General features: G+C 46.8%; 2 protein-coding genes across 2 annotated transcripts in view; one reads left to right on the top strand and one right to left on the bottom strand.

Annotated features, from left to right (window-relative positions):
- The window catches only part of LOC149361538 (fatty-acid amide hydrolase 2-like), a 97,982-nt gene extending 75,801 nt beyond the window's left edge, over positions 1-22,181 (bottom strand). The window contains exons 1-2 of the mRNA XM_089572707.1: positions 22,099-22,181; positions 21,745-21,802 (exon numbers count right to left, since the gene is read on the bottom strand). Of these exons, the coding sequence (XP_089428833.1) occupies positions 21,745-21,795 (51 nt within the window). The 5' untranslated portion in view covers positions 21,796-21,802; positions 22,099-22,181. The remainder of the gene's footprint in view (positions 1-21,744; positions 21,803-22,098) is intronic.
- LOC149361539 (uncharacterized) lies at positions 6,518-15,531 on the top strand. Its single transcript, XM_089572708.1, has 3 exons — positions 6,518-7,501; positions 11,184-11,416; positions 15,174-15,531. The coding sequence occupies exons 1-3, from the start codon at positions 6,518-6,520 to the stop codon at positions 15,529-15,531; spliced, it is 1,575 nt and encodes a 524-aa protein (XP_089428834.1).
- Positions 22,182-25,498: the final 3,317 nt, after the last annotated feature.

Raw genomic sequence — 25,498 nt, 5'->3', positions numbered from 1 at the left:
CTTCTCTTATTAGCGTCCTGATCACGTGTGTGAATTTGTCTGTAAAACTCTACAGATGCTTTAACTATCTTATCGATATTACCTATGACATTTATCTCTTTGCCGATCACTGCATACACCTCTTCGTACCATGTTGCGAATAAACTACACAAAATGCTTCTTTATTCCCCTGGGGTTTCTTTTGACAAATTCCTATGCAACTGCCGTGGCGTCGTACATTCGCAAATTCTGACTCAAAACGGCCCGTGAACACAATGAAGTGAAGGCGCCTGTGCAAGATTCGTCTGCGACGAAGTGTACCTCTGGTGCATAAGATCAGCAGTCCCGACAGGGTCAAACGGACCTTTAAAACTTGTACTCTGGATGCGTCACCCCACTGGTTTGACAAGACACTGGTTGAAAAAATAAAATAAACACTTATTCAAAACTTGTCAAGTAACTTAGTGACAGACCGCCGCCTACCCCAACAATTCCAGTTCCCTCTTTCTGATTAGTTAATAAGTGTGCGTGTATCGCATTACTGGTTCCAAGCTGCGCACGCGCGTTTAAATTCGCCTGGCTCCGATCTTGTCACTGCAGACGCGCAGGAGGCGTCCAGTAATGCGGTACATGTCTACGCTAGTACGTGTAGGCTGTGCTAAATCTCTCTATCGCAACAGTGTTTGTTTGCACTTTCACTTTTTCCCTGTTCCCTAATGGCCCACGCAAAAGTTTTTGCATTAACTGCGAAGCTGCTTCCTGATACGTTGTGATCATCGCTTCATGCGCTCACCCAGACCAAAACGAATTTTGGTTTAACTACGACTCTTCTGAACACGTTGTATAGCTTTCCTTCGTAGCAGCGTGCTTGCGCTCACGTGGATGCTAGTGAATCCTAGCTGAAATCTACTCCACCTTGGAAGGTCCCCTAAACTCTTCGTAGTTTCCGCGTACCTTTAGAGTTTCCTTGTTTTAGTAGTGACTCGAGATGTGATCCTTGCTCGCGTGCGAGGAACACCAGCTGACAGCAGCCCATGTGCGCTATCTTTAACTACTGTTTTTAAGTTAGAGAGTGGAAGTAACAGGCCAGGATTACCACCCAATGAGCGAGGTGCGTACTGCCTACATGCGCCCAACTTTTTCTTATGCATTACAATTAGTGTGCTCAAAGTCACCGTTCAAACTACAGTAGAGGCGTGCGGAGGCCCGCTGCCGATCTCCATCGGCGTTTATTTGTTCGTTGGTGTGCTTTCTTCCGCGGTGGGGATGGTGTGGTATGGAAGGCGGGGTTTAACGACCCAAAGCTGCACGTGAGCTTGAGGACGCCGTGCAGAAGGAATGATTTAGACCACCGCACAAGACATAAATACATAGCGCCAGAGTTTCAAGTGGCGCTCTGTGCTGTGGTTTCATCTCTAGTCCATGCTGCTGCTCCAAACCACCTTTTTTTAAGCTGGGGCAATTTAGCGTTTACTCGTTTACTCATGTACGCAGCGTCACAGTCCGCAACTTTTTCAACATTCAGTTGCTCACACCCCGACTGATTCACTATCAAGCAATAAATATCTAGGAGTCAATTAGTCTTACAATTTTGTCATGGCGCACCCATATTGGTAACATTTCAGCATCGAATAAAATAGTCAAGCAAGCCACATCTCTGTCTTGTCTCCACACATGTAAAATTACTCGCATATAAATCACTTATCAGACCGAACCTAGACATGCATTCAACATATGGAGCTCGCACAAAGCGTGTTTAGTAAATCCATTTGAAGCAGTTCAAAATCATGCCGCTGGAGTCATCACTCTTCATAATCATACCACGTGAGCATTTCATCTTTGAAACCGAAGTCCACACTGCCATTTCTGTCATTGTGTCGCGAGTCCCGCCTTTTATCACAAATTATATCCTTCGTCATTGGTCGAATATCAAGGGGAAAACCCCCTGTGAAGCGATGGTCCCGGGTTCGATCACAGGACCAGTACGAATTTTTCTTTAACTTCGAAGTTCCTGAGAAAGCTGTACAGTTTTCCCTTGTAGCCCTTTGGCTTCGCTTGGGTCGATGTCTTTGAGTAACTACTCCCTTGTTAGATATCGTTCTTCACTAAATCGATCACCGTATATCACAGACGCAGCACGCCTATCTCACCGCACCGGTCAGGAATTTCAAGTTGCCCGCCCACTGAACAAAGACCTCTCCACTGAGCTTCATTCAGCCCTGTCCTGAACCAGCTGCGGCCACCTTTTATCTCGGCAAACTTTGCAATTTCCGCCGCCCACTTTTTCGGCCACCTTTAGATTGAACGCCGAGTAGATAAAAGAAATCTCCTGCTTTCTGCGAGCTCGAGCTATCGAGATTCGACTGTATACTGCCAAGCGAAACGTCAGCTACGGGATAAGAAGAAAACAAGACACCTCTCCTGTTAACACGTTGCCGATTATTAGATTCTTCAGTTACGTGCACTGCCTGTTTTGATGGTGCTTTAACCTTGACTCGTGTGCCCCTCGACTCTCTCTATCACCGATTGTATTGGTGTGCGTATTTCCCAATGCTATCTACGTTTGTTTCGAACTTCATATTTTTTCCTTCTCGAATTCTCATGAGAAAAGTGGCCGTCACGTTTTTAAACTTTCCCGCATTACTCAATACTGCAGCGTACTCAATACTCAATAAGCAGCAGAGAGCCATAACCACTGAGCCACCGCGACGGGCGGAGGAAGAACAGGGGTTAGAGCTCAAGCAATAAAAAAGATCAGCGGACGAACAACATCAACACATTAGATTCAGGCGCGACAGGGACACTTGGGAGCATCATGATGGTAGCAGTTCAAAACTCGAACGGCAACATCAGAAATAATGTATCAATCAGTTACAGAGAGACCCAATCCAAGCGGAGGAGGCAGTGACCGAGCTCGCAGTAACCACACAGAAAAAAAAAAAACTACAGATAATGTTTACTGAATTCCAGTGAGTGTAAAAGCTCGGATTTGTGCTACGTAGAAGCCGTCGATGATCGGGCAGTGCCAGCTGCTGACAGACAACGCGACAGTGGACGATTTTGCTCGTGCTTGATACCCATCCGATTAGTGCTTAAGTACTAATATGCGAGTACAATAACAGATTTGGAAGAAGCGTGCAGGAACTACCTCAGGGGCAGTATAGGCCAGGCAGCCATTAGCTACCTGAAGGACATAACGGAATTTGAAAGGCAAGCTAAGTTCATATGGACAACAATCCCGTACAGGGGCACGAAGGCGAACACGCCGTAGCCCGACCACTGCTACTCCGGGACGAAATTGTACAAATGCAAACTGACACGAAATCACGTGGACGAACACGCAGAGACGGGACTAGCGCCAACTGCCAACGGAGTATTTTGGGGAAAAAGGCACTTATAAACCGCACAGGAAAGCAATTCAAAAAAGAGGGCGAGAAAGGATAAGAAACACTCGCAAAGTAACATAACCAGTGATTAAAACATGGGCAATGATACGTTCAAAAAAAGAGTTTCTTGATCTGAAAGCGATACGGGTGATTTGCTGAAGGGTCCCTTTGCTTGATAAAATTTCCATCAGTTATTTCCCTTTCAAACCTATCTTTTGATCTCCCTATGAATTTTGTTTTTTCGCACATCGGAGAGCACTTACAGCTTTTACACTGAGTGGCCATGTGGCTGCCATAGTCAGTTTTTACCGCCCTCTTGTGCTGTCTTGCTCTGTCTTTAAAGCACTGGCCTGTCTGACCTATGTATGCGCAGCCGCAACTTAGCCACGCTCCGCAAACGACATCAGCTGTGCAATCAGTAAAGGTAATCTCGTGATTCTTACCGCGTTGTCTGACTGGCCTTTCTTTGTTGATGGTGCACACGTGCGATAATTTGCAGGGGGAAGATAGCAGCACATTGAATTTGAACCAGTTTTCCACCTTCTTGAGTTTGTGAGAGGCGGTGAATTACACAATAACGACGATCGCTTGCTTTTCTTTGTTTTTGTCCCCCTTATCCACCTTCGACACTGCCTTCATTTTCTCTAAACCCTCTCAAAAAAGCTAACAACCATGTGTTCCGGGTAGACTGCTTGGCGCAATCGTCTGTTTTGAGAATCAACGCTGTGTGCGATCTCATGCTCACGAGACTTTTCCAATGCTGCATGTAAGCAGGTCGCCATGATTCCTCACTCGATAAGTATGGAATGCGCGCTATTGCAAGGTAGTAGTCCTTTGCATGATCTGAGTTTAAAAAATCAGCAAACATCTCCGTCTTATTCAAAAACAAGTCTTAATTCGAGGAACTGAAGGCTGTTTTTGCTGGGCACTTCTTGGGTAAAGCTAAGCCTCTTATATGCCCTAATGAACATGGTGATGATGTCGCCAATAACCGCGCTTGTTTTGAACAAATGTGACTTTTGAGTACCAATAAAAAGTCGTCTCTATACCTAAATGCCTTAAAAACGCTAGAGGTCATTAGTAGCTGGTCAATAATACATTAGTAAACGTGCGATAAAATGATGTCACTCAATATTGGGGCAAGACAAGAACCTCTGCAGACACCGTTAAACTAACCATAAAACTTGCGGTTGTAAAATAAGGCAGTTCATCTATCAATCAATCAATCAATGAATCAATCAATCAATCTTTATGACCAATGAATCTTTATTTCGCTTCAACAAAAGGCAGAGGACACAGAGGAAATAACTTGAATCAACTTGACAGGCTTCTGGGCCCAATGTATAAAGGTACAATGGTAGCGGCTAAAATCCTACAGAGTGCAAAACCAGGGAACAAACAGGCAGAGAATATAAATCACGCAGTTGAACACATTCAGTTTGCGGTAATTAAGAAGAATGGCAGACAATGCCAGTTTCCATGAGATAAGTAAAAGTTGGTACATAGAGCGAACAAAATTCCGAAGTACAGGTATTACAGTGCAAATTTTAGTCTGCAGAACCAAAAACGGCTCCGCACAGTTTCCACAAGACCTACGCTAACCAACAAAGACATGGCACAGAAGGAATGACTTCATGTAGCAATGCACTAAGAACGGAAGAAAGAGAGGATTGTTTGCCTTGGAGGAAATTCAGTAAATCGGCTTTAAGAAGCAAGGCCATTTCAAAGCCGCTGTCAGATACTCTATTCAAAAGTGTCGGAAGGTGATAAAATTCCAGAAGTGCCAAAAACCTTCAACGCTGATGCCTGTTAAGTCCTGAAATAACATTTCGCCTTTTAAGGCGATTTTTTTCTCTTACGGCAATAAACATTTCGTCATGCGGGATGGAGTTTGCAAGTCCGAAACATCAGTCCAAAATGTCGACTGCGCTTCTGGCAGCCAATTCCTTAGTTCCTCAACCACTTCAGTTCAGCTTCGGACAAGAAACGGGCGAACAAAAAGTAGGGTCCTTAAGTGGCGCTGAGAAATCGGCCTGCGCCACACCAGTTTGCACTTGTGCAATTATGTCTCGTTAGAACCAACTAACTCAAACTAAAGTATTCCTACTCGGGGTTCCCCAACAAACGTATACAAACACAGCTAAGCAACCCGCTGACCACATTGTCAGAATACCTGCAATGCTATATGCTTGCATAAAGGTTTATTGGTTGGTTTATGGAGGTTTATCGTACCGAAGCGACTCAGGCTATGAGCAACGCCGTAGTGGAGGGCTCCGGAAATTTCGACCACCTAGGGTTCTTTAGCGTGCACTGACATCGAACAGCACACGGGTCTCTAGAACTTCGCCTTCATCAAAATTCGGCCGCCAGGCCTAGGATCGAAACCGCGTCTTTCAGGTCAGTAGTCGAGCGCCGTAACCACTGAGCCACCGCGGCGGGGCACTTGCAGAAAGGAACACGCGCTATCGGGTGCAGAACAAGAAAAGCAACACGAATTAACACTAATCATATACAAACACATACCCAAGCTCAAAACAAAACTTCTCGCAGTCTATCCAGAAGACTATGAGCCACAGTGCGCACACTGTAGAGTTCAAACCAGCTTATACCATATTATATGGGCCTGTCAAGGCAACACAGATATAGAAATGACAACAGAACTGACGATCGGCGGGAATTGCTGTCCAGGTCATACCCACGAGTTCAGAAGGAGCTGACCGACAGGGCAAGAGAGGCTGCATGATCAAACGTGCTGCCGAAATAGGGGGACCAACCACCAATTTTAGATCGAATTGGAATGTCTTCACCGTCATCTCTTCCTTTTCTCTTCCTCTTTCTCTCTCTCTCTTGCTTTTAATTTCGCTTCTGAAGCAATTACGCATTAAGCCTTTTCTGGCTATACCTCCCAGTCTGCTCTCTGTCGCTTTTCTAAATGTGGGCGCCTTTTCGTTTGAAACAAAAATATGGCAATAAAAAGGCCGGAATAGCATAGATCTTAATCGCTCTCAGCGCCACAGACTCTCAGAGATGAAGACAAAGAGCAAAGCACCTCTCGCGGCGGATTAGCTCCATTCTACAAACAGAAGCCTAACGTCCGTCCACAGCCGCCCCTCGAATCGCTTGCAGGCTTTCAAACCGTCGACGGCGACATCATGACCTACCAAGAACAAGCCAGCCCACGGCGTTCACAGGCGTTCGACAACGCCGCGTACCTGATGTCCGCAGAGGAGTTTGTTGCGCAAGGACCGAGCTACTGCTATCCGCTGTACGAGCGCAGTCAAGGTTTCGAGTTGGGCCCAGCCGAGGAGCGAGACCCTGAAATGGTCTACAGCTGGATCGCAGACCCGCACTTTACGCAGAATCCTTGGTCGGCTATGCAAGAAGGCGTCGACAACAGCGGCGACTGGCGGCCTTTGGTCCAAAGGCAGGTACAGGATCCACCTCCTCCCTGGAGCCACCAAGCTGCTCCGGGCAGCAGTGCTGTCACTTCTGTGCAGCCCGACACCGGTGCGGTAAACACACCAGTGCCTTCCTCGAGCGCCGTTTCCACGAAGAGCGCCGCCTACGCCAGCAGCAGCAGCAGCACCAGCAGCGGTCGCCGTTCCGATGGCAGCTCTGAAAGTGACGAGGCGCCGCAAAGAACCAGCGGCTACCACCATGCGATGCCGCCTAAGCCGCAAGAGAATCAGGTATCCTGGGCGACTTGCGTGTCCGTTGTCCTGATGGCGGTGATGGTGACGTCCGTGCTGCTTCTCTCCATCTCCGTCATGGTGCGGATGAACCGCATGATGTCCTCCGCCCCCGTCGGCCCGCTTCATCCCCTAGGCCCTCAGAAGGCGGTCTCTGCTCATCCCGCATCGACCGGCCTGGAAATGGCACAGCAGACCAAGCGGCCTTACGAACGGCGCACGAGGGCACTTGCCACAACTAACGGTAGCACGTCTTCGACGCGTGGTGACCTTACTGTTCCCAGGGCCCCGACGTCTGCGGCTGCAACGAAGAACATCGAAGAACGCAGAAGCACAAAGCACCCGACGTTTCCCCCTTTCACTTCTCAGGCGCCGCCTGGCGACAGCGATGATGTCGGGGCCGAGGAGGGCAGCGAGGAACACATGGCCTTCCCCTTCCAGCACCCGGTGAGTTTTACCTGGCCCCTTTACCAGTGTCAAAACACCCTCGTAAAAAAAAAGTGAGTGTCGATTTATGCTGTTAGGAAAAATGCTAATTAGATGCGCTGCACTCCGGTTTCACTTCGGTTCTGGAGTTGAGATCCAGCTTTTGAATCCAGTGTCACGGATTGCAGTTGTTCGGATAGCAACAGTGGGTAAATACCCATATATGCGGAATTGGTCATTCTCTCCTGTACATTCGTAGATCGTGGGGAGTCCTCATACAACTCCAGGCACTGCGGTGCAGCGGTTGAGGGATGCGTCACAGCAACCCTTCTATGGTGGGTGCTGCCAGCGGCGAGATTTGGGTTGTATGGGTTTAGTTCAGAGGCAGGTTGCTCTTCCCGGGGAACTTCGCGAATAACTGAACTGCCCCCGTGGGCAGTTCGCTAGGTGTGTGTGTGTGTGAGAGTGTGAGAGTGTGTGTGTGTGTGTGTGTGTGTGTGTGTGTGTGTGTGTGTGTGTGAGAGTGTGTGTGTGTGTGTGTGTGTGTGTGTGTGTGTGTGTGTGTGTGTGTGTGTGTGTGTGTGTGTGTGTGTGTGTGTGTGTGTGTGTGTGTGTGTGTGTGTGTGTGTGTGTGTGTGTGTGTGTGTGTGTGTGTGTGAACTCACACCTGCACAGGTTGCCCACCACCCTGTGAGCAGGTGAGCAGCCTGCCGGAAAGCAGGCTACAGACAAACAAGCAGACAAACAACAGCGCCAATTAACAGGTGCAGCTATGTATAGGAACGCTTCGGAGTGGCAGTTTCAAGAACTGCCTGCTCATAAAAATTTTCATTTTTGCATTTACCACTTTTTCCTGGTGGTTACCATTATGCCTATTCCTAGGGCGTAAACGTTAAAAAATTCGACATTATTAGTCAGGTCAAGGTCTTTGCAGGGAAAGACGGTCTCGCAATCGCGCCCTATCCTCCTCTATGTCGTCTAAAACGTATTTTGCGCTAGCCCCGGCTGCCCAGCGTGAGAGACAGAGGAAAGAATAGAGGAAATATAACGACACTGACCCACAACTACACCTTCCATGAAGCTCAGTAATTACATAAAAGCCCAAATCAGCCCGGGCATGAAGTCAAATGCTACCGAGGGCTCCACGATCCAGGAGACGGCTTTCAGACAATCATGTCGTACGCCACAGCCATTAAGCAAGCGTCCACGTTATCTGGGCGCACGACGCTATAAGAAGGTTCGTAACACCAACAAAACATTCGATTGGCGAGTTACTCTTCTTTACTTTGCAGAAAAAAAAATGAATAGCTTTTCTGGATCGCAGCCATTATCGCCAGTGGTCTTGGTATTTGTTAACATTTCACGCACTCGGCAGATATGCTCGAGGACATTTAGGTTTCGAAGTTGTACTTTTTCATCTGCCAGCTTTTTGCCATCCAGCAAGGCGTCACTTCGTCTCTTTCCCCACGTTCTCTCCCATTTTAGTGTGAAAGCAGTGCTTAACACGGTCAAACCCATCCAGAAATCTTGTGGTGGCTTGCATGAACTTGAGGTTTATCTTGGACAACATACAGAAATAAAATATTGCCGCGACTGAGCTTCGAACCGGCGGCGGCGCTAACAGATCAGCCTCGCTGGCCACTGCACGAGGACACTGTGCTATCGCCGCTGCCAGTCACGCCTCGCAACACACTCTCGCGCTGCGCCTTGCACGTCTTCGTCTCCATCAACTTCCACCTGTGCGCAAACCCTGCCATTTTTTAAGGCTGTAGCTTAAGGCTCCCGTTCAGTGAAAAGGCAGCACCCACCGTTGGCTCGCGAAGCTCCGGATTGGCAAAAATGGTTTTTCGTCACACGTGGAGCAGCGGAGCTTGAAATTTATTTTTTGTTTTTTATTTCTTTATTGTCATAACAGGTACATCTCCAATACACAAAGCTGAGCGGATCCATAGCCAAAGGCTAGTACCGGATCCATACTCAAGAATATGAAAAAGTGAGGCGGAAGATTGTTTGCACGAACTCAACACCACATGTTCCACATGAAAAACAAATGATAACACGTCTCTTCCAGTTATTTCATAAAAATAAACCAAACACTTATTCTCAGCATCATTGCACAACTAACACTGTCATGCAGGCAAACAGATACAAGATCACGAAGTACATTACATGCAATTCATACGCACCAACAAAATACACCGCATAATCCACATTGCACACATGGTAACCATTACGGCTAAATCACACAACCCATGAACCAATGCCCTTTACTTATAGTATATCACAGAACTACATGAATTGTGATTACAAGGTCGCAACATGACCCTAATGTCATTAGGAAATGAAAGAATTTAAAGAAATTTAATTGCGCTAAAAGTAAAATTGGAATATTTAGCGGCGAATCAAACACATGACCCTTGGAGCGCGAGTCAGACATGCTACCCCTAGGCGACCGTGCCCTAGGCCACGCAGGAACGTTCGTACGGCTTGGTTAAGGTGGTATTTTATTTGTATGTCGTGCGGCCTTTCACGTAATGGGTGTTAGCTTACGACTCTATGCTAATGGTTATGTGCGTGATCAGAGCGGCGCTAATAAAAGAAATAGGGATTATGGTACAGGGTTTAAGGGGGTTTAACGTCCCAAAGCAACTGGGGCTGTGAGGGACGCTGTAGTGAACGGCTCCGGAAATTTTGACTACCTGAGGTTCTCTCACATGCACTTACATCGCACAGTACACGGGCCTCTAGAATTTCGCCTCCGTCGAATTGAGACCGCCGCGGCCGGGATCGAACCCGCGTCTTTCTGGTCAGCAGCCGAGCGCCATCACCGATGAGCCACCGCGGCGGTGGTAGTAGTATCGATGAAGCGAGCAGCAAAGTGCATGTCAGTGAGGGGTGAGTGTACACTAATGACTGTGTGTTTGTGTCACCTGGAAATGAAGCGTCACGTGATCTGGTAACATTCCAATAAGACCAAGTGCAGTCGTTGACGGGACCCATCAAAGCTATCGACTCAAACCGTTAAAGGGGGAGCGTAAGTGAGCCCTCAGTTTTTGTTTCCGTGTGTTTAACCAACCCTCCCAGATTTCACTCCTGCCGCTGCACTCCGACCTGAATTAAAACTCGTCATATCAGAGCAGAAATCAATTGCTCAAAATTATCTTCGCCTGCCACAGCAGGCCGAAGAAGATCGTCAGGTATGCCGGGAGAGGTCTGCGGATCAAGGAAGAACGCGGATTGAAGAGCAACAGAACAGGACGAGGCAGTGTGCAAGGTCTGCGTCGACATCACGACACTCGGCTCCGGAAGGGTCAGATAGAAAGCGGTATAAACTATTGTTTGCGCCAAGTGTGTGGTCTCAATCTTACGAAGGGTATGAGCCTTGGAAATAGGAGTGTGGGGCAGGGAGACTGGCAAACCCGGCCTACTCCTGCTTTGTTGATCAGAACGCCTTCGTTACACAGTGATACGGGCTGGACGAGTGGATCGCTAGGCTTTTCCTTTCTTTTGTGCGCACACTGTCACTACGACGGGCCGCCCGCTACCTGCTCCGAGCATGAACGTGCCGTGCCAAACTTCAATTCATCCTCCTGTTTTCAGCTCCTGCGTTACCGAATCGCATTCGTTCAGGACTCTGGGCTGCCAGCTCACCGTCCTGCACCCGTTAGCGAATCTAGCGGTGAATGACTCTTTGCTGGCGCAGACTCGGCCAATGTGCGGCGACGTCTTCTACACGGTGTGCCGGAGCCCTCAGCGCGAGTTCCACTACCGGCACTCGACGAACGCCTGCGTCGAGACGGCCAGCGACACCGTGCACTCCTGCAACCGCGGCACCAACAGGTTCGCCTCGCTGCAGCACTGCGCCCAGAGCTGTCTGGGTTCCCAGCGGCCGGCTGACCAGTGCTTTGGCATGCCACTCTTCACCAGCTGCGCCAGGTGAGAACCCCAGTGTACGCACAGTGGACGTCGCGGCAGTTGCTCTCTAACTGGTCTCTTTCCGAGGATCTTGTCTAGGCACTGCTGGAGGGATCATCATCATAAGTACGGCTATGTCCACTGCCAGACAAAGGCCTCTTTCATAGATCTCTAATTAGCCGTGTCCTGTACAAGCTGCGTCCAGCCTGTTCACCTCTCCCTTACATCATAGTCTCAGTTATCGATACTGTGCTGTCCCACGCTGCTTTTTCTTTCCGCTCTTGGGCTCAACCGCGCTAACCTTCGTTTACCCCTGAACAGCTTCCCAGCTGCAAAACAGCACAAGCGGACTTCACTCACTCGTAGCCGCTTCGTATTCTTTGTGGCTCAGAGCGGAGGTCGCGCGTGTCACATAGTTCCTTCGCCATGGCACACGCGGGATCGTCGGATCAGCCGCAGTCAGCAGTCGAGCTACGGCTCGTTCGTAAACTGGATAAGAACCGTCGGGAACGGCAAAATCCAGCCGTACGAGGGCTGGAACACAAATAGTAACCGAATATTGTCACCACATGAACGCACCATATGTTCCACAGTATCGCAAGCCTAAGAGAGAAGCATCCGGCCTAGCTGCCTCCTTAGCGTTGCGAGCCTCGGATCGTCGACGTAGCCACCGCGGACTAAACGCGGGCTAACGGATTAACAGCTTGTTCGCCAAGTACAACAGCAAAGAATGAACTGTGCTGTGAAATAGAGCACAGGGGATGCCGCCCCTCGAGGAAAGTTTTTCGCCGAATTGTTGGTGCTCATCAGTAGCTTAGCCGATGTTAATTTTTTTTTTTCTTAGAATCCGCTGTGCAAGCACAACGCGCCATCGGTAGTCTCGTCCCTGCACTGAGGGCCATGCCTTGTCTACTTACTTTTCTTACCCGCCGTGGCGGCTTATAGAGACTTCTGTGTTTGACTGCTCAGCCCATAGTCTCGGGAACGAAACCCGGTCTCGGCAGACGTATTTCGATAGGCGCTAAGTGTAAAAAAGTCCTGTGTTCTATGCGGTATAAGTTAAAGAGGATAAAGTATGCACGATTCAAATTAACACGGAACGTCACCTATAGCCGATAAGCAGCTTAAAGGCTCAAAACTTCACACATCACTGACGCTCTTCTTGATGTCATCTGTAGGATATGATCAACTTGTATTCGTCCCCTTAATGCCCGTTGCTCTCTTCCTGTAGCTGAACGTCACCCTCGGTATTTCCTTTTCCGTACCTTGCTTCGCTGTTCTCAATTAGATTTACAGGCAGTAATTTCCTTCCAAGTTCCAGCTTCTTATGAGAGCGATGGCAAGGTGCTTTTAATATGCTATACTTTCCTCTTTGATGTTGGTAAGACTGCAGGACAGCTGCATGTATAATATATTTTTATGTGCAAGGAACGCGGTACCGTATAAGGCACACAGTAGTAGGGAGCTGCCGGGTATGTGATGTCGGCATGGGGGGTAGTGCGACATTTTCGTGTTTGAGATCCATCGAACTGCGACTGCCGGGGCTGGATTCGAACCCAAGTCTTTGTGATTAGTGGCCAATGTGCGCTAGAAGGCATAGGGAGGTCCCCGGAGTAACGAGTGCAAAGCACCTAGTCACGTGTCCATTTAGCACCTCTTTTTGGGCTAGTTGGTACATACTTGAATTATAGAAAAACTAGCGCCAAACCATGCACACCCCAAGAGAAGAACAAAGACGACCCACAAGCGCTTGTGTCTCTTGTTCGTTCTTCTCTTGTGGTGTGCATGATTTGGCGCTAGTTTTTCTCTAATTCACGTGTCCATCTCCTGCATAAGACTAATGGGGCTGCTGCATGGCAGTAATTCGCAGTGTATGCATGGTTCTTAAGGAAGTATGATTGGAACTTCCTTGCTGTTGCTTGTACTCACCTTCTAATGCCACTTTCACAACATAACATACCTGTTTACCAATAGATTATTTGGCTTACCTTGCGCACGCGATAAATTTCTTAGCATGCAAAATTTGTATGGGACTTTCTGTGAAAGAGTGAAGAGGCAGCTCGGACGGTTACTGGCACTGGTGATGTATTGTTTAGTACAAAATCCGACAAAAGACTGGAAAAGCTGTCTACACTCCGTTTCATATATGGCAGGCAACGCTGCGGAGGCTGCGGCAAAAGTGTGTCCGCTAAATCATATGACTTCGCCACGTGTCATTCCTTCTTCAAGAAACTCCAGAAAGTATGTGGCCGATAAAAAAGAGCGCTGTCAAAATATGTGGTAGCACTGAAAGCCGCAGTCGAAGCTACGAGCCACTAAGCGTTCGGACCCTCTGGCTACAGCTACCACTGTGTGTGAACTACTTTTTGGGCGCGGATTGAACGCGACCGATCCTCCTTACCAACCACGGATCATTCTTCCCCATTCCGCCATAATCCGAAGTCGCGATGAGTCGTAGAGTCGAAAATGGGTCAAGAGGTAAAACGAAGTCCGGGTAGTGTAGGGTTTGTCGCAATGAAGTATGCTTGTTTTCATTTTGGTTGCATGGCGAACTATTTTTGGGTGCGGACTTAGCCTGGGCGGACAGTCGCGCTAGCTTTGGCAGCGTTGCCTGCTATGTATGAAACGGAGTAAAGGTGCGTATAGGAGGTACATTGTCCACAGTCACTTCATTCCTCCACCATACATTACAGCACGCGAGTGGTCTTTAGCTATTGCCTAATAACAAGGTCTATGAGTTTCGGCTGCCTTTCACGCCTCACAAAAAAACTATGCTAGTTAGGGCACAGTCCGAAGCAGCGCGGGTAATATGCCGAACATTGGTAACATATTGACAAAGGACGGTCCTGCAAAGAAGCAGAGGGAAACCATCCATTTGCAATATTGGGCTGATTACTTGTGCTGCTTGGGAAGCGTTTCACTTTTCGATGGACACTTAAACCGCGCCGTGAAGGAAGGGAGGAAGGTGGAATTGAAAGAAGAAAAAGTTGCTGCAGAGTTGGATACTTTTGTTCTCTGTAGCACTGCTACGCCTAACTACGCACGTGCGTCAAAGGCTCAATACCATTTCCCTATGGCAGTAAAAGAGCGTTCTCCTTCCAGCTTCTGGTGTAAACTTAACTACGCTCTATTACCACGAGAGCCTCAACGCACAAGAACGCTGCCGATCGAGGATGCAACGAAAGTCTTTAAATGCCGCTAGGAAGCAAACCCTATTAAAATCCATCCAAGTCCTCCCTCACTGTTTCAAACGACCCCGTCCCCCATTCGTCCTTCAATATTCGGGCATGAAGCTCTGTATCGAGAGCCAGGCGAAACAATTGACTTGATTTGGAAAAGTATTGCGTAATGTTTTTTCAGCCTGTACCATAGCACCGCCCGCACCAATGCACAATTGCACTGTACCACTGTGTCCTTCATAGTCAGAGTATCTTTGGGTCGTTAAAGACCCTAAAACTAGTTTTACCGCTGAACCGAGCTACGCTTCCCCCATTGCATCCTCCAGTGGCGGCACGGTTTCAAAGTGCATCTTTTCCATGGCATCCTTCTTTCCGCTGATGTGTCGCACTCTGGCGGCTTGAAGAAGGATAGCCCGTGGTGTTCAACGTTCGCTCAACTTGTCTGAATAGTGACATAAACATGCTAGATGTCTAGCACCGGCCGCTCGCACTCTAATGACGCGTCATTTTTAAACACTCCCTCAGGGGCGGGTGCACACACTGCGCTGCATACGCTCCGACTACAGAAAAGGGACCGCGTGCTTCTTCGCTGTGCGCAGGCAAGACGTGCTGTCCAGCTGGTGGTTCTTCCAGGGGCGCAAGTGCGTCCCCTGGAGCTTCCCTTCGGGAGGCTGCCCAGCCGACGGCAGCGCCGTCTTCCGCACGGCCCAGGAGTGCAGGAGGCGCTGCGCAGGACCCGTGCGCGGCACTCGCTGCCGTCCCCCAAGGGCTGTCGCCTGCGACCGCCGCCACCTCAAGTACCCCTTCTTCGCCGACCTGTCGATGAAGGACGGCCGCCTGAGGTGCCGGCGCTCGTCGCCCGAAGAGCTTAGCAACCGCCGGTGTCTAATCGGAGCCAACCGGTTCCGTAACTTCGAGGCCTGCATGGTCACCTGCAAGAAAAAGCCCAGAGCCTGAACCCGGGCTACGCGGCTTTCCGTTTCCTTTTTTGAATACAAGTTCTAACGAAGCTGTCTCCCAGCCGTCGACATGCGCTGTAGAGGTCATCCACTGGCGTCTCGGAGACACGAGCGGATTGGTTTGGTGTGCTGTCAAAGAGTGCGCAGCTCTCTCGCAGCTCTCTTGTATTGCCCTACAAGGGAGTCAAAATGGAGTAGCAGGTAATCTAGCGCACTCCCTGATACGGGCAGCGTATGCTCCATCATGAACAATATTTAGGGTTGCCAACGGAAGCAAATTCTGTCTTCAAAACATATGAAATTCTTGCAGTTACGAAGATTTTAACCCAGGTTTCAATCTCCTCAGGGCTTCTCCTGCTGCAGTTAAAAATCTCCATCTATCGCTAGTTGCATCGATTTCGGGTGAGAATACGTCTTGGTGGCGAACAGTATAGCCTTTAGTAACTTTAGTGATGAGGAAAATTTACCCAAGGCTTTGGTATCATAGAACCATTTACTCTTTTTTACTACCTTACAGTCTACCCTGTGTCGCCATGACCTCTAGTAATCACCTCTTCAAGTTACTATCCATCGGCTTGCGGGGCTGCATTCCTGTAAGTTAGGAATAATGGTGGACCTGTACTTCACATATAGGGTGCAGGTCCGTACGAAACGGCAGCTGCACTGCTTGCCCTTGTGCGAGTGCGTCACAAGGTGGCGGATGTGGTCGATGGTAACTGTTAACTGTTGCGTGTTATTCAAGAATCAGAAATCTGAAACATACCCATAGTCCCCGAAACGGCTCCATCCTAGATGCAATTGAGCCCTGTAACTATGGAACTTGCTGGGATTGATCTTTATCTACGGGCTTGTAACGTTACAGGGCAAAAAGAGGCAGCGTCTCCTTGCGCCGAGTTCTCTGAACGTCATGATGATGCTGTAAAAGGCGATTTACCACAAACACTCTGTGTTCACGGTGCAGCCACGCTGCTCGCGGCTTTTGGATCGCACTTTACGGCGTGCTTAATTGCATTTCGTCAACGACATTTTCGCTTCCATTATCACCATAAGCCTGACTACGTCCACAGGAGGACAAAAGCCTCTCCCATATCTCTCAAATTAACCATGTGCCAGCCGTGTCACTCATGCCCACAAACGTCCTTATCATATCCGCACACCTGGCGTCCTTGCAGGCTCCTGAAAAGCTTGCCATCTTGGAATCCAACCCGTTACCCTTCACGACCATCGGTAATCTTGCCTTCCCATTTCATGCACTGCCCATGCCTATTTCATTTTCATTGCATTTTAAAAGTTTGGTATAGTTTACGGGGTTTTAACGTCCCGAAGCAACATTTTAAGAGTTTGGTTTAGTTTACGGGGTTTTAACGTCCAGAAGCAACTAAGGCTATTAGGGACGCCGTAGTGAAGGGCTCCGGAAATTTCCACTACCTGGGGTTTTTTAACGTGCACTGGCATCGCACAGTACACAGGCCTCCAGAATTTCGCCCCCATCGAAATTCGACCTCCGCGGCCGGGATCAAACCCGCGTCTCTTGAATCAGCAGTCGAGTGTCATATCCACTGAGCCACTGCGGCGGCTTATTTCGTTTTAACACCTTAAAGAAACGGTGAGGTGTATTACATAAGGGTTGGGTACAAATAGCTTGGGGACCAAGTATTTAACACTGCGAAAGATGACTGGTGATATTATCAGTGAAGTTTGACGAGCACATGATGACTGCGATGCTGTTGGGTAGGTCGGATCAGTCTGCAGCAGCCCGTCAAAAAAATGAAGCGGCAAAAGTAACAGAACAGTCATGTAGTCGGGAAATTTGAAGAAAAAAAAAAGAAGACAAGTGCTGTGAGATATGCGGGCTGGCGGAACAAGGTAAGGTGGGCAGATAAGTGAACTAGAAAAAAATTATGAAATATGCAAACGAGAAAGGCTGGCAATACGGGCGACGAATTAAGAGGGGTAATAAGCCGAATTCTGCTTTGAGTGCTCACACACTGATAGCGTAAGATTATAAATAATGGATGAATCTGACCGCTCAGCTTTGAACCGATTCAAGTGCATTGATAAGGTAAGCATGGTGCGGGTTACAAATGAGGTATGCATGCTGTAATCTTGATTTGACAAGGGATTTATAAGCTAATTCTGTTATACCTCTCAAGCGCTTGCCGAGGAGCTTTTACCTGAAAAATTTTCAATAGCCCCAAGCTGTTCCACCACGGGTTCGTGCTATCTAAGTAACCTGGATTAGCAGTTGCTCGTATGCCTTTTCTGTATCAAAAACGAAGCATTTAAATTAGTGTGTTGGTCTCCCCATATCAGCAAACAACAGTGAAGATGTGAATGAATTAAACTGAAATAAAGTTGCTTTTTGAGCCATATTATTAATAGAAGCCTAAAGTTGTTTTGAAGGCCCGCTGATCGCGAAATTTTTTTATTGCTTGATTAATATGATCAGTCAACACCAGGTATTAATTCTAACCTGTTGGCGCGCAACCATAATGTAATCTTTTCTAACCAGAGATTTCCTCTACATTTTATTGCTTGTGAACTCGCGCCATTAACGAAAATATTTGTGTCGTCGGCGTATAAAACTGTTTCGGAGCAAGAAATAGTATTAACAATATCATTTATGTGAAATAGATATAGAATGGGACCCAGTGTTGATCGCTGTGGCACACCAGTGCGTATAAGGCCGTAGCTTGAAGGTATGTCGTTGATCATTGGGAATTGTACTCTGGATGATAAGTAGCTCTGAATAAGACTCCGCGCAGAGCCTTGTATCCCATAGAATTGTAATTTGCGTAGTAAAATTTCCTGAAAGACCGAGTCGAAGGCTTTTCTAAAGTCTAAAAATAGCCCAAGTGTAACAATTCTTTTGTTTATATTGTTCATTATTGTGTATTGAATGGGAAGTAAAGTTTTTCCGTAGATTTACCTCTCTGAAATCCATATTGTTCTTTCGCAGTAGCTCCGGTCTTAAACCCCTACCGCATGAATTTTTATTTTTACGCAAAAAAATTTTACTGTCCTGGATTTGTGACAGAGACACTCATGCCATGCTTCATTTAAAAAAACACGCAGTTGCAACTTATAACAGTGTTTTCTTCGCGTATCACATATGATACACCATGCAGTTAGGGGTATATTTTGTGGATATACACAAAAACATAGGATATGAAGAAAAAGGACAGAACGATTGGCAAATGTGTAGAGAGTAAGTGAAATAACAAAATTTTATTGCAGAAAAATGAAAATCTGTTCATCTTTAACAGTGAAACTCCTGCAGTGAGGTGACGTCACTGACTTTGCCCCTCTCATGCTGATGATGCTGCTCCCTGTCGAAGCAGAGAGCAGCATTGCACTTCTTGCATGAAACATTTGTGAGCCGGTTGCAAGAGGGCAGCCGGCAGCGCACTCGCTTGTGAAGCCAATTAGGCATGTGGTCCGTTTTGTCCAGGCGGACGTCAGCAGTAGGCAGCGCCACGAGCGGAGCCCTCTTCTTTGTGTAGATGAGCGTCTCAATTTACAACCTTGGTCGCCCTGCGCGCTTTCTCTCGTGTGGCTTCCCTGCCTTGCAGAATACTTCTGCGACGGCACACTTGAATTCAAGAAGGGGAGTTTTGGCGCTCCCTTGTCTTCGCCACAGCAGCCAGGCATTCACCATGGTCAGGTCCAACAAGGGAAAGAAGATCCGATGGTACCACTTCGTGGACCGTATTTTGATCCGATAGTAGCCCAAAATTGAGTCCACCAGATCCTCGCAAATGACCTCAAAAATCTCTACAGGACAAAGAAATTTGAACTGTAAGGGTGTGACAAGGTCTGTGGTAGTTGACGGCATCTCCGCGCTACCAGTGAACTATTTCTTTTGGGTCAGGCAGGCTTTTGTCCACTTCGGCGTGCATTTGAGAGGCCCTTTTTTGCCTCGAGTACTCAATGCTGCAAGCGGAGCTTCATCTTCACTATCGTCCTCGCTTTCGGACGACTCATTTGCCAGGAGGGGCGGCGCCTGGGTCGGAAAAATTACGAGGAACTTTGGCTGCTAAAGTGGTGAAAGGCGAAGCCTGAGTGCTGCATTCTTCTACCCGATTGTTCACTGTACATTTTGTTGGTGCATTAATTAACTGCCAATTAATGACGCTTAATCTTTGCCTTTAGGACTGGAACGCGACAGCGTGTAGCGCTGCCAGGGAGTCCACAGAACGCCACCACCCGTTCGGCGCGACGCGTTGCCTTTTGAACGCAACTCTTTTTAAGGAAAGCAAATGGCGCTGTAATCCTCTGTTCTCTCGGTGGACACCTGAACCATACCGTACAGGAAGGGAGGAAGTGGATTGCAAGAAGAAAGAGGGGCCGTAATGAAGAAAACAAAATTTTATTGAAGCCTTTAATGTCTCATCGTTGTAAGCAGGAGCTGTCGACAGAAATGTCACGCTTTTCAGTTGATCAAAACGGTCGTGACGTCACAGTGCGCGAATTTCAAACTTGTACTTTGGCTAGTAACCAATGCAACCAATTCAAGGGATCGTATAGTGATGCTCCAAGTAAGTTTGACTGAGTTTAGTTAATTGCTTACTTAAACAATTAGTCCAATTAACTCTTTTAGTCAGACCAGATAAATAAATAAAACCTGGTAAGAAATTAGCCGAGCTTGGGAATCGAACCCCGGTCTCCGGAGTGCGAGTCGAGCACGCTACCACTCCGCCATGCCAGCTCTTTTTTTTTTTTTTTTTTTTTCTTTATTGCCTGGCTTTGACACAAAACACTGGACAACACAAACAATCAACAAAAGACAATAACTATGTACACACGACTTGTGGTCAGCCAGCATAAATCTGGCTTCGTCCAATTAAAATTCACGCAACGTACAGAGCGGCTCTAGTCTTGAGAGCCACTCCGGAGGCTCCGCAGCGGCTTTCTGAATGGCCAGAAACATCTCCATACTTTCGCGAAAGTAAATTCTGGCAGGTCTTGCGTCACTGTCACAATGCCAGCCTGCCATTCTGAAGCGCCATATACAGTGGAGGCCTGTCAGCATTATTAAATCGAAAGGCACCCCATCCTCATTTTCAACACATAAGAACCGGATGCCATACGGGTCTAGTGGAAATTCTTTCTTTAATGTTCGCTGCAATACATCCCAAAAATAAACCCCTTCCCAACAGTGTAAAAATACATGGTCTATTGTTTCCGGCTTTCTGCAAATTAAACAGTGAGATCCCCAGGGTAAAAACAATTCCTTTCCCTCTAAAAATTTTTTTTTTTTTTTTTTTTTTTTTTTTTTTTTAAAAACCGGTCGCCATGCCAGCTCGATGGTTTGGAATGAACAAAGGTGCGTCTAGTGAATACGGTGTCTTCGTTCACTCCCATATTCCTCCCTTCCCGTTACGGCGAGGTTTAGGTGTCCACCGAGATATGAGAGATAGATACATTTCCTTTCCTCAAAAACCAATTTACCGACGAGCAAGGCGTATTTTTCCGCGTTTCAGATTGGTCCAAATTGTCTTGACGTCAACCCGCGCGAATTTTGACGGGTGTCCACCGAAATATGCGAGACAGTTACTGCGCAACTTCCTTTCCTCAAATACAATTTTCGACGAGTGTCTACTGAGATATGTGAGGCAGTTAATGCGTAATTTCTTTTAATCAAATACAATTTTCATTTTCTTCACTACGGCCCTTCTTTCTTCTTTCACTCACACTTCCTCCCTTCCTGTACCGTGCGGTCAGGTGTCCACCGAGACGACAGAGAATTACAGCCCCATTTCCTTTCCTTAAAAAGCGTTGCGTTCAAAGGGCGCATCGCGCCGAACGGGTGGTGGCATTCCGTGGACTCCCTGGCAGCGCTACAACACGCTGTCGCGTTCCACTCCTAAAGGCGAAGCTTAAGCGTCATTAATTGGCAGTTAATTAATACACCAACAAAATGTGAAGTGAACAATCGCGTAGCAGAATGCAGCACTCAGGCTTTCGCCTTTCACCACTTTAGCCGCTAAAGTTCCTTGTAATTTTTAATTGTAACTCTCTCGGATATTTCAGTGGACACCCGTCAAAATTCGCGCGCAGTGACGTCACGACCATTTCGACCAATCTGAAACGCGGACACATTTGCTAACAATTTGGTCACGACAGTATGAGCCATTAAAGGCTTTCGCCTTAAAAATCTCTTCCTCGCCGTCGTCTGACAGCTAACTATCGCTGCTTCTATTGCCATCACCTGGAATGGGCCGGACTCCACGTTTCGTTCCACCGTAAAAAGTGCCGACATCCATGGCCTGGAACATAGAAAAAAGGATTCCTCACCGTCGGGAAAAAGCAAATAAAGCAAATCACAGTACAAATTTATTATTTGTCTAAAAAAGTGCGAACACGTTTTCACACACAAAAAATTACCCCTAACTGCGTAGTGTATCACATGTGATACAGGCCTAAATGTGGCCCTCACGGCATAATGAAAAGGTTTTGCACACTCACAATGTGCCCAGATGAAGTGAAGGAGCGATTCTTTACGTTAATAAATTTTTTAAACAGGAGTATGTGTCAGAATTACAAAAACATAGGATTCACTTACCAACTTGGTGCGCACAACTTGCGACGCGGCGTCCTCGTGTTTGCAAACAGAAATGAAGTTCAAAAAAACTTCGAGAGGTAGAGCCACCGCCGGTGTAGTTGCTAGACATGATGTAGATTCCCGCTAAATGCAAAATAAATTTTTTAGTTTCGTTTCTGAGGTATGAGAAGAAGAAGTTTGGTGTGTATCATATATGACACACCATGCGGTAAGGGGTTTTATTAAAGTACGCTGTAAGGCGGGTATTGATTACTTGTTCAGAAATTTTTGCGAAGACCGCCAAAACGAATATTGGGCGATAATTGTTAGGATCGTTATAGCTTCCTGTCTTATATATCAGACAAACTCTTGCTATCTTTAATTTATCTGGAAACCTGCCTTCTTTGAGCATTTGGTTCCATATATGGGACAACAAAGGTGCCATTATACCACATACAGCTTTCACTACCTCACGCTTGATTTTGATAGCTCCAACGGAACAATTATTTTTTGGACACATTATATACCAAGAGATTTCGGCTACATTTGTTGAGGAGAGAAATATTAAAGGTTTTGGACTGCCTTTAAGATATTACATTGGATCAGTGCATGTTGTTTGCGCAGGCTGATTTTCGCAAACCATTAGGTAGTGTTCGTTAGTTAACCATGTCAGGTAAAGGACGACCTGAGTGGAACGCCATCTACCACAATCTCTGCTGGAGTTCGCTGGCTTCGTTTTGGTACTAAATTGTTGTATATGGCCTCCATATTTTATTAGGGGCAAATTTATTAGCGAACTTTTTTGCGTCATATTCCTGTTTCGCGGTTTTTAGATCAGTGTTGAGCTTATTCCTTACAGCTTTATAAAAGTTTAGTATATTCATGTTCTTGTGCTTCAAAAAATCAGCAAATATATTATGTTTTCGCCTTACTCTTTTGTACAGCTCTTTCGTAACCCACGGTCTCTTAGGCTTTTTGTATCTAGAGCGGCGGAAAAGAGGAAAGGCGCCATAATAGGCATCTTGAAATTTTTTTTCAAACACATCGTAACAGCGACTAGGATCCTCTTCATTAAAAACCAGTGACCAGTCCACCTGTGAAATCATGCATCAAAAGTGATTTATAGTTTCGTCATTAATTTTTCGATAGGAAGTGTTAGCGGCGCTACTCAAAAAATTTTTCCTCGAATGGGGCAAAAAGATGAAATATGGAAGATTGTCGCTAACGTCGCAGGCCATCACACCCGACTGGGCATCATTTGGTAAGAAGTCAGTGAAATATAAATCAAGACCAGTTTCGGTACTTGTGGTAATTCTTGTTGGCAGGTTTATAACATTTCTACAGCTGCAGGTAGACATCATACAAATAAAATTCTTGGAAACTCTATTCTCAGTTATTATACCTATGTTAAATAACCCAGCATGACAACAGATTGGCTATGTCCCGTAAGCGAGTGAAGTACACTGTCAAGGTAGGAAAAAAAGCGTTCAGCTTTACCAGACGGGGGTCTATAAACAAGAATTATACCAACACCACAAGATTCGGAAAAAAGTACACCACAATCGCAATCAACAACGGCAAATGACCGTAGAGAGGCGTGTGATACGCCATCACGAAAATACAGAGAGGCACCGCCCCCTTTTTTGCTGTCTCTGAACAAAGTCACGCGAGAATAGTCTTCAAATTCAACAACGTCCAATGAATCAGGGAACCAGGTTTCTGTAAACGCTAAAACATCGTATTTATGGTGAAATAAATTCAAATAAGCGCCAATGGCATCTGCATTGTTTCCAAGACTGTAATTTTAAACAAAACAAAGAAAATATCATATTTCGTTGGGAAGGTAATCCCATTATTGAATCGTTAAATTCATGTATCGCGTAGTAACTGTGGTTTTCTGAAGATGCTTCATAATGCATAGTGCTACAAGATGTAAAAAAAAACAGAAGAAAACTCATTTGATGGACGCTCACGCTTTCGAATCGTCGCTTTCAGCCTGCTGAGTTTCCTTGAGATTACAGATTTTAATCCCCTCATTCCCTTCCCCTGTGCAGGGTAGCCAACAGCAATCCTTTCTGGTTAACATCCCTGCCTTTCCCCTCTCTCTGTAAATATCTCTGCAAAAACTTGCCTCGCAAGAAATCCGCGAAATTGGTTCTCCTGGCCCTTGCGGACCATCACCTTTTCATTCTTCTGCCACGTGAAGCAAAAAAATTCAGGGGGCCACTTTGTTGACCAAAAGTGCGGTGAGGCGAAAGCCTTTAGCGCGGTGTTGCTGCTTGTGTCACTGAAGTGTGGTTAAGATGTTAAGTACACAATTGTTTGTTAATCTTAAATGCTGGAGACACTGGAGGGCGTTTGGGAAGCATCCGTCTGATTCGATGCCTTTCTGCAAACACTCTCCAGCGTCCTAGACGAGGAGGACTACATATGCGTTGGCAGGAAGTAGCGTAGCCATTAGCACACTCGGCTGAGGTATGAAAGGATGGTGGTTCTAATCTCAACTCGCACAAATATTCGTTTTTCTGGTATGATTAGAAAAAGCGTGACACCTCTGCTGACAACCTTCTGTCGACAACGATGAGGAATTAAAGGCTTTCGCCTTAATAACCCATTTGCTGTGCCATCCACAAAAGATGCTTGTTTGGATTGGTAAGGTTGTCGTAGAAGCGGAATTCTGATTCACTATCAACCAGTTGCTCACTCTTATTAATCCAGTTCTCTTTTGTTTTTCGAGAAACGAACCGCACTAGAATGGGAGCTTTTCGCCCTTCTTTTGTGGAAAGACGGTGAATGCCATCAATGTCTTCAACAAGTAAACGAAAGCCAAGGGAAGCCGCCAACTCATTGATTTTAGGTAAAAGGTTTTCATTTTCTTCCCATTTGACCCCATGAATCTCGAGATTCTGCCATACTGTTCCTGTTCGTTAACTTGATCCTTTAAATCAGAAATCTCCTTCGCACTAACGGAGTCTTCCACTGCTGTAATGCGCCCCTTGATATCTGTTAGTTCGCGGTCCTGCTTGGTTAGGCGCTGTAGCACTTCATCATATTTATCCGACATGTGTTGGACAGGCACTTCTACATCAGTCACTGTTTGCCTTAACTCGGGAAGTGCTTTCATCGTCTCAAATAAAGGCATCAAAGGCATAGCTTTTTTCATATCTCTCACGATGCCCATTAGTGCCTGTTGAGTGAGCTCCTGCTGTTCGTTATTTGAATAGCTCTGGGTAGGGGAGGAGCCACCTGAACGACATTGATTGCTGGACGGCCTAGAAGTGCGCTCTGACGCCACCACACATGTCCGACATTTCCACTGCACAATGCACCTATAGGCCGTTTTGCTTTTGTATTTTCTGGCTCTTAGACCTGAACATGCTTTTCCGACGTGGTAGTTGAATTCGCACGCTACACAGGTTAC

This window comes from Amblyomma mixtum, chromosome 2 (genome assembly GCF_055824585.1).
Source record: "Amblyomma mixtum isolate Tamu chromosome 2, ASM5582458v1, whole genome shotgun sequence".
Lineage (NCBI taxonomy): Eukaryota > Metazoa > Arthropoda > Arachnida > Ixodida > Ixodidae > Amblyomma > Amblyomma mixtum.
Note: the sequence above shows the minus strand (reverse complement) of the source record. Positions and strands in the feature narration are given on the sequence as shown.